The following is a 10,127-nucleotide window of genomic DNA, read 5'->3' on the forward strand; positions in this document are numbered from 1 at the left end:
TTTGGTGAAAAAGAGGCGTGGTACCTGCTACACAAATGGCAATTTATATTTCCAATACAAGGAAGAAAAATTTTAATTTTTTCATAACAATGCAGTGGGGTTTTTAGTAACTAATGAAATTTTTGTTACATTTTTTTTACCATAAGAGAATAAACAGTCAAGAAAAATAGACACATGTCTGAACAAATTTCTAAAATCAGTACTATCTCTGACCTTTTTGAAGCATAAACAGCATTATAGTCTTTCATTTCGTTTAAGCTTTTTTATTTAACTTTTCTTATTGTTTATTTTGTGCTGTTTTCTCCGTTTTTCGCTATTTGTCTCGTTAACCTTTATTTTTAAATATAGAAATCAATTGTGTAACGATAGTTACTTGGCTCAACTGAATAAAATTCAATCAGCCTTTGAAAGCCATAATAAAACAGCACATATGTACATATGTATCTACAAGCGCATTTGCATGAACAAAATTGGTAGTTGCAAGGATAAAAACATGTTTTAAAAATAGATATTTGTTTATGTTTCATTGAAAAGAAAAATATTTCAAGGGGGAAAACGGACAAACTCTGAGAGATAAAAATTTCTATTGTCATATGGTCTTATTTTAATACAATCGATATGAAAACATTTGATGCCAGCGCTGTTATAATATATCTACATGCATAGAAAAGTTGTATAGCTCTTAACTTTTTGCGACTCTGTATCGACTACTTTGCGTTGCCTAATTTTGTATGTAATTTTCATAATTTTGATGCTTTATGGATTTAATGATAGTAGCAATTTAACTCCAAGGAGTCTGAAATTTCCTTGAAGTTGATCTACACTTTTTTTTAAACCCATGGGTGGCCTAGTCTGGCCACAGCTGGGAACACCCAATTCTTAAACAAAATTTTAAAGTTCTTAGTTTTGCCTACACTCTTATACATACCAGGGACCCTCGAACTGTGGGGTATTTCATCAATCTAGCTGGCCAAAAGTCGATTTTTCAAAATATTCAAATTTTTTTAAATATACTCCCTGGCGTTCCTAGATGTCCACTGAATAGTATACATGCCCCAAAACCCGTCTGCAACGTCAACGGAGTTAACCGCGCACATCTTAAGTTGTATAAAAATTGTGTGCAGTTCGATGTATTTTTGGATCAAAAAGCAATATATATACCCTTCTAACCTAAATACTTGTAAACTAGTTTAGCCTTAATCAAATATAGTTACATTTTCTTTTAGGACAGGTAAACGCGTATTTATTCAGATTTTAGATTTTTTATACCGCATGTTTTAACTGATTTATTGTACTTGTAATACTACGACTTCTTTTTTTCATGGCATATCATGTCAGAAATTTTTTGGCAATACGTAAGCTTGTGTTTGTTTCAAAGTTTAATAACAAAAACGGCTGCGCATATCCGCGACTTTTTGAGTGGTGATCAATTTAATAAGAGACTGATTCCCCTATTGCCAAAAGGTGGCAACCTTGTGAAAACATCCTCAGTGGCAATACCTACGTGAAAAGTCTTAAAATGTAATACTATATCGATATACTATACCAAATTTGATTCAAATCGGTTAAGCCGTTTCCGAGATGGTAGTGGATATACAAAGAAAAAAGAAAGTGAGGTGGTAAGCCTAAGTAGCAACCCTACTTAAAAGTATCAATAGGAATGCGAAGTAAAATACCTTTCATTTGATACCGATATTGACATACATATCTCATGTAATGCCAAAAAAATGACCCCGGGTTCCTCCGAAACCGGGTCTTCGATCCATAATAATTCTGCGCGGAACTCCGTGAATTTACTGTCAAATATTTCCTTTCATGGCGGCCACCGTTGTGTGATGGAAGCGTGCTCCGCCTACCACACCGTATGCGCTGGGTTCACACCTCGGGCAAAGCAACATCTAAATTTGAGAATAAGGTTTTTCAATTAGAAGAACATTTTTCTAAGCGGGGTCGCCCCTCGGCAGTGTTTGGCAAGCGCTCCGGGTGTATTTCTGCCATGAAAAGCTCTCAATGAAAACTCATCTGTCTTGCAGATGCCGTTCGGAATCGTCATAAAACATGTAGGTCCCGTCCGGCCAATTTGTAGGGAAAATCAAGAGGAGCACAACGCAACTTGGAAGAGAAGCTCGGCCTTAGATCTCTTCGGAGGTTATCGCATCTGACAATAATTTTTTTTTTCCTTTCACAACAATGAAGTGAGATAACTACTTTTTTAACAGAAATAAATGATGTTTTAGTTTTGGCCAGCTAGATTAATCAAATACCCCATTGTGCCTCGGTGGTGAAGAGTTTTTCGACAGGGTTGGAACGCTTGTTTTCATGTAGGCAACATTTACTTGTCAGCCGTAAAATGCTTGACAGCATTGTAGATTGATGTATGATATGATGTAAATATGTAGATAAATGTCTATTAGGGTAACGGAGCTATACGACTTCAACAGCTCGAGCTGACAATTCGATTATTGTTCTGTTTGCTTTGAGTTCACGCTATGGCGAAATCGATTTGCTTTGTTGGTGCGAGCAAAAATGGTGGTTGTGGGTCATATGGAGAAATTGCTTTGGCACGTTGATCTATATACATCCGACAGTGTTTGCTCCACTGCGATTCGTTTGATTAGATAGTTTTGAAGCGTTTGATTCGGCGATCGTCTAAAAATGTTTTCAAAACTTTGATAAAGTCGTGTGGAAATAGTTTCTTTTATCTATCGGATCCTCAAGAAATCAGAAAATATTTGATTTCCTTTTTTTTTAGTTTTTTGATTAGAATGTCAAAAGTGTGTTGTCATTTCAAAAAACAAAAACAAAAATAGTTCTCATGTGGTACCCTAATGTACACACATGCATATTTATTGTTAGCAGAAATATTTTTTAACCGGCAGCGTAAAATCTCATTTGTTCACGCAATCACCTTTGAAAAATATTTGCATTTAAAATTATGAGACACGTGTTAACGAGAAAGTAAGGAAATGTAAACCTTGGCCGAATGAATAAAAAGTAAACAAAAAACAAATTAATATAAAAATAACCCGAAAAGAACAGAAAAAATATCTATTTAAATAATTTTTGCATATTTTTTTATTGAGTTTTTAAGTATATTAAAAGTATATGTTTTTATTATTTTGTTATTTATTGAGTTTTTATTCACCCGAAAATAACGAAATTATATCGGCTTATTTTTAGGTTGATTTTGTGTTATTTATTGTGCGAAATTAGGACATACAACACACGCACGTTGAGGTATATTTTTTTTAAATTTAATAGAAAATATTACAAGCAAATCCCTACATTTTCTCCCATATCTTCGCCTTATCCCAATATCTGCCTACCTGACTCCGCTTTTATCGATACTTCCGGGTCTCTATCATAACCATCCTTTTCCAGTTCTCTCCGTCTCGCTCCATTTCCTGCTCTCTCCTTCCCCGTCTTTACTTCCTTTTCGCCTCATCACTTGCGCTCACTCCTACTCTACCTCTCTTTTGACATATCACTCTGTATTCGAAGCCCTGTAGTTTTTGTGCACAATATTTTACTCAATAGAAAGATCGACAAAAATCAAAAAGTCCTTCATTTTATATAATTATTATAGATAAGTAGCAATAATTTTTATAAATATTTTTTATAAGTTTCACACTCAATTCAATCAACATCAACTAATTTCCATTTTTTCTTTCTCTTCCTTCTTTTACAGGATCTGGTCAAGTCCCATCTTATGATAGCTGTTCGTGAGGAAGTTGAAGTACTCAAAGAGAAAATATCAGAGCTAATGGATAAGATCAATCAGCTTGAAGTTGAGAATACCATATTGAAAGCGAATATGTCACAGGAGACATTGCAACAATTGCAAATGCAAGCGCAGCTACAAATAACTGGTAGCAATAGTTCTACGAGCAGCAATGGCAGCACTGTAGCAACAGTAGCAGCGATCACAGCCGGTGTTAATACAAATGTCACAGCGGCAATTACGGCACCGCCACAGCAGCAGCAGCAACAGCAACAACAAGTTGGTACACCCACAACTGCTGTCGTAAATAATGAGAGCAACGATGCCAGTCCAGCGACTGAAGCAGCAACTGTAGGTGGTGGAGCAGCAGCAGCAGCAATAATTGCAGCAGCGGCTAATGATGGCGCTGAAAATGTGGCCACAAACGCAAATGGCCCATCATCTTAAACGCCTGCGCAAACGCGCGTTTTGAAGCGTTAAAACGTTTTTATGTTTTTTGAAGAAACACAAAAGCTTAATTGAAGCGGTGAGGCGTAGTATTACAAGAACAAAAAAAGAATACGTGCAGACGTAGGCATATAAAATGAAAACACAAAAAAGCAGCAATTTGTATTATTCAAAGTTTACCATACTCAAGAAAAAGAAAAACTATGTTGTTTATGAAAAATTTTTTTTCTTTTAATACGTATGCGTTGTTTTTTTTGACTGATGAAATCAAAGCGTATTTCGACTGATAATGTATTTGTGTTGTTGTGTATATGTTATATGTACATTGTAAGTATGTGAAGGCGTAAAGTAAAGAAGTGAGCGAGTATTTTTAAAATTGAAAATGAGTGACGTATGAAAATATTAAATTTTTTTGCGTGATAATAAAATTTTTATTGCTGCTGCAACATTTCAGTGAAAAATTTTAAAATTTTTAAAAAACATTTTTCTAAAAAAGAAATAATTTGAAAGCAATATTTTTGTAAAAATAAAAATCATACAAAAAAAGCTATTTATTACATTGCCACTTGCAATAATAATAACAAACATTACTTTTGCTTTGAAAAATGTTTGCATTTTCAAGAAATTACGTTAAACTTTTTCATGTGATGCTAAAGCGAGTAATATTGTTAAAGCTGTTAAATTTTATATACTACATTTATTTTTTATATAGAGAGGGGAAATAAATAAAAAAAAAACTGCGTCGAAAGAGCGCGTATTTCTTAAAAATGCAAACATTTTATAAAGCATGCAATAAAAAAATTAAAATTTTTTTATCAAAAATACTCGCTTACTAAAATCGTATGTGATAAAATCAGCGCTGCCTACAATACATCACAGCTCATACACATACTTGCACACTTGAATACAAATGTTATTTTCAAAACATAATTGAAAAGAATTGAACAAAGAAACATTTGAGCTGCTTTCAACAAAGTTTGTTTTTGTGTTGCTATGCCGCGCCCAAAACATGTTTGCTCCAATCATAATAAATGTTGCTGGCAACATGTTGTGCTACGGTTAAGCGCCGCATGAAAGTGTTCTCGTAGCAACACCAATTCACGCAACAATAGCTTCGGTGGAGCACTGAAAGCGTAGTTGCTGCAACATGTTGCTTATGAATATTTACATACATGTTGTTCAACAAGTTGCAACATTTACTACATAAAATTGTTAAAAAAAAACTGAAACAGAATGAAATTATAATCATAATAAACATGTTAAATGTGATACAATTCAATATTTTTTTTACAAAATTGTTTCTATTATAATTTCAAGCATACAAATGATGGTATTACAAAATTGCAATTGTATAAGAATAAGAAAACAATTGAATACTGCATAAAAAGCGTTAGTGCGCTAAAATTACAAAAATTTTATTAAAATAAAGAAGATGAAAAATAGCAAAGAGAGTAAATTAACGAAATAGCCAGCAAAAACGAAGAAAAACTAAATTTTTTTTTTATTTTTTAAATAATTAATAAATACAGATAGACAGTTATTAGCTGCAACATCATTTTTGCTTCGGTTTTTTTTTTTTTTATTAACTTTTTTCCAAATAATTTTTAAATTGTTTACTGACTGCTTAAAATAGCAAAATTTTAGAGAAACTGCGAAAAGATAAAGCACCCACATGATTGAGCATGAATAAATACACTGGTTTACAGCCAAAATGCACCAGAGAGGCCATTATGAAATTCCTATTTAAAATCACCCTCTGATTTCGAAAATCAAGGTTATTTTTCATTGTATGGTGACGTTTTCAAGATATTTACGAATAACGGTTTTTTCAAAAAAAAAAAAAAAAAAAATTGGGTCCACTTAATCATATATATCTCAAGAACGAATTGAGCAATTCCAAAACGGTTTGAAGCTTTAAAAAGGTAATACAATTTTCTATAAACTGTGCATACAACACTTGTTGCTAGGCCCTGCAGATTCAAACATAACGAACAATCATTACGGATTTTTTCCATGTTTTTTTTGTGAAAATATAAAAATATGTGTACTTTGCGAGGGAGGATCTCCAAAAAAAATTTTTTTTTGTTTGCAGATTTGTTTTTCTCTCTCTAAGCTCTGTTTTATTACAAAAAAAAGGCTTTCATTCAACAAAATCCATGGACTAATACAAAAGTTATAAGCATTCATGTAAATATTCCCATTTAATACTTAAGTACCTTAAGTAGGTAGTGAGGTAGAAAAACAAATCTGCAAAAAAAAAAAAGTTTTCGAGATCCTTCCTCGCAAAGTACAAATTTTTTTATATTTTCACAAAAAAATGGAAAAATTCGTAATGATTGTTCGTTATGTTTGAATCTGCAGGGCCTAGCAACAAGTGTTGTATGCACAGTTTATAGAAAACTGTATTACCTTTTAAAAGCTTCAAACCGTTTTGGAATTGCTTAATTCGTTCTTGAGATATATATGATTAAGAGGAGCCAATTTTTTTTTTTTTTTTAAACCGTTATTCGTAAATATCTCAAAAAGGTTACCATAGAATTAAAAATAAGTTTGATTTTCGAAATCAGGGGGTGATTTTACATAGGAATTTCATAATGGGGTCTCTGGTGCAGAAAAAAAATTGGAATTTGTGATTCAGTGATATAAATTTTTTTTTTTTTTTTATTTAAAGTTGATATAATTTTAAGCTTGCATAACATGTCAAACTACATACACACATACATACATCGTCTTTCGTTATAAAATATATCAATATGTAGTATGTATATTGATTATAAAAACATGAAACAAGAAATATTTGTATGAACTCATTCGAAAAAATACAACAACAACAAAGATATTGCATGGATATGTATTATATATTGTATTTCAAAATGTGTAACTTAAAAAAAATGTGTATGTCTTAAGTCAAATTGATTTGAAATAAAAATAAAAACTGTATGAAAAAAAAATGCTAGTGAGCAAATAAAAGAGAAGTTGTAAGAAAATATTGATTATCAGCGAAATAGGGAATTGCGTAAATTTTGCAACAAAAAAAGGTTGAATATGCAGAGCGGAGGAGAAAAACACCACACAATTTGAAAAAATAAATAAAAATTTGGACTTTGAAACTATAAAAAAATTTAAATAAGAATTTCAAAATTAGCAAAAAAGGCTATACAAATTTCTTTGTAAGAATTTCAATTTCAAATTGTAGCGTTTTCAAATTAAATTTTGAGATTTTTTCGTATCAAATTTAGCTCAGACTTTTCCAAATCAAATGCCGCATTTTAAAATGAAAATTAAAGAAACTTTTGGCAAGGAAAACTGTTGGCAAGGAAAAATATCTGAAATTTTATATGTACATAAAAATAAGAGAAAAAGAACAGGAATTTAAAAAACATGTTATCTACAAACCTTTCAAAATTGTAAAAAAAATATCACAGTTTCATTTCAAAATAAATTGAATTTTTCGTTAAATATGTATCAAATAGCGATAATGCATGCACAGATAACGATATGAATTTTGTAAATTTTCTTAAACAATTTTTAATTTACTGCTTTATTTTTACTTCTAAAACCAAGCTGAAAGCATATTTGTCTGCTTAATTTATTCAACAATGCTACATTTTTAAATATTTAGTTCCCAAATCAATGAAAGTACTATGTATTTAAATATAGGTTTGTTATATAATGCACTTTTTCTTATTTTTTTATGTTTTTGATTTTTTTATATATTTCCATTTTATCAACAAAATAATTGTGTAAACTATTTTTGTATTTAAAATATTTCTTTAAATTTTTGCTTCTAAATTTTTTTTCAAAATCCTAATAGTCTAAAGCATTGTTTGTGTATGCATTGATAAAGTATTTATAAAAAATTTTTAATTAAGAATTAACTACAAATTCCTATGCTCCACTAATTAACACTTCCGCCTTAAAAACATTGCATACAATGAAAAATCTAAAATGTACATAAATATCAATATCATAATAAGCAAAACAAATATCAAATTTGAAAATAACAGCAAATATATTTTTTTAAATAAAAAATCAATTTTTAACGCCCAACTCGACTTTGGAACTAAACTTTTTGTCCAGCTTTTTTTTAAAGAAATATGATGCGCAAAGAAAAATAAATTCTCTGTAAATATAAAACTGTTTAAAACAAATGCATACAAAAAAATAAAAAATAGTAAACAACATTTTACAAATACAAAAATATTGCATGTAAAATATAATAAAAAGTATTTTAAAACATTTGCTTAAAACACTGAAAAACTTTTAAAATTTCTAAAAAGTTGTAGCAATGTAATGGCCACCACTTATTAAGTAACAAATTGCCGTAAAAAACACTTTAATCTAAAACAAAAACCTTAACTGTTACTGGTGTAAAGCTTGTGCTAAATTTTGTTGCAACTAAAAAAAAAATTTGAAAAACTTTTTTATAAAATTTTTTTTTAATTGCATTAATTTAGTTAAAATTCTAAATAGTGTGATCTGCTGTCATTGAAAAAAAAAATAATTAGTATCAGAAAAAAGCTAAAAAATTTAAATCTGCAATTTTCAACGTAAATTTCAAGCCTATGTTTTTTTGGACTTTGCATATCTTTTGATTTCATATATTGCTGCTCTTTTCAATTTATACTTACATGACAACATTTTTTTTTTTTTTTCAAATATAATATATAACAAAAACAGTTTTATTTAAATCTGTTGTAAAATTTTTGTATGTTTTATTACACACACACACACACTCCAATACAAATGCGCTTGTTTCTAAAATGTGACTTTTTTCTAATTTAATAACGCTGTAACATATACAACAACACTTTTTCTTTTCTTCTTTTTTTCTTTTAACCCCATTATGATTTTGTAAATTCAATTTTTTCTAAATAATCTTCAGCTACAGTTTATAAGCAGACTTCGAAATAAAAAATGTATAATTAAAAAAATGCGAAAGATAATGAAAAATTGTAAAAAAAGGCATAAACGCCTAGAATCCTGCGGAGACTCTAATTGTCTAAGGATTCGCCTGCATTGTGTGTGTTTTTAACACATACAAATGCAAATATATATGTAAATAAACTTCTAAACTGTAGCTCAACATTTCAAAATATTTTGCTTTTGTATTTACTTTTAATTTTCTTCTCATTGAATTGTGATTGTAAGTGTTGCATCGCTGCAAAAATACATACATATATAAATATACACAGACACATTGACATATACATACATAAATACATTCAAACACTGAATACAAGTAATTTTAACTATATAAATATGTATTTTCCTTGTACTCGTACTTTATTAAAAAAATAAAATTAAATTAAAATTTAAAATTGTTGTAATGTAGTATTTTTCGCTTTATTATTTTTAATTTGTAAGTTTAAATATTAATTTATTGTATAGTTTGTACGTATGAAAAATATTATATATAAAAATATCAAAAAAACAAAAACTATAAGAAATATAAATAAATAGCACTGAGAGTTATTAAAAATGACCACAGAAATTTAAATTGTTTTTGTTATTTATTATTTTTTTCTTTTCGAAAATTTGCCTAATAAAGGTCGAAATTTCAATACAGTTTAATCAGTACGAAGTCCGCTCTGTGGAAGAAGCATTGGTCAAGACCAAGAGCTAAATTAATTATCCAGTTCTTAAAGAAAAATACCCAGAACTCGCAGAAGAGGAACAAACTCTCCATAGGGAAACGCGGATGGGGCGAAGCACTGCCACAACAACAACTAAGAGCTAAATTTTTACAGTGTAATTGGGCAAGCATGATTAATATTCGAAAAGTTGATATGAGAGCAATATTCAAGAAAAAAAATTTTTTTTTTTGAAAACCTGATTTTTTTTTTCAGTTTTCTTTTGTTCGTTGCTTTGTTCCTTTTTTAAACTGTGTGTAAAGTAAAGCTTCAATACCTCTATATTGAGCAACACAATCTTCGCTTGAACTTTGTTCACGGCTCAG

At 29.9% G+C, this 10,127-nt stretch overlaps 1 protein-coding gene across 11 annotated transcripts in view; it reads left to right on the forward strand.

The window, feature by feature from the left end:
- bun (bunched) overlaps nucleotides 1-9,668 on the forward strand; it is a 594,108-nt gene extending 584,440 nt beyond the window's left edge. For all 11 annotated transcript variants that reach the window (XM_067767880.1, XM_067767877.1, XM_067767875.1 and 8 more), the window contains one exon: nucleotides 3,689-9,668. In XM_067767880.1, the coding sequence (XP_067623981.1) occupies nucleotides 3,689-4,168 (480 nt within the window). In that variant the 3' untranslated portion in view covers nucleotides 4,169-9,668. The remainder of the gene's footprint in view (nucleotides 1-3,688) is intronic.
- Nucleotides 9,669-10,127: the final 459 nt, after the last annotated feature.

Source organism: Eurosta solidaginis, chromosome 2, assembly GCF_040869045.1.
Source record: "Eurosta solidaginis isolate ZX-2024a chromosome 2, ASM4086904v1, whole genome shotgun sequence".
In the NCBI taxonomy this organism is placed as follows: Eukaryota; Metazoa; Arthropoda; class Insecta; order Diptera; family Tephritidae; genus Eurosta; species Eurosta solidaginis.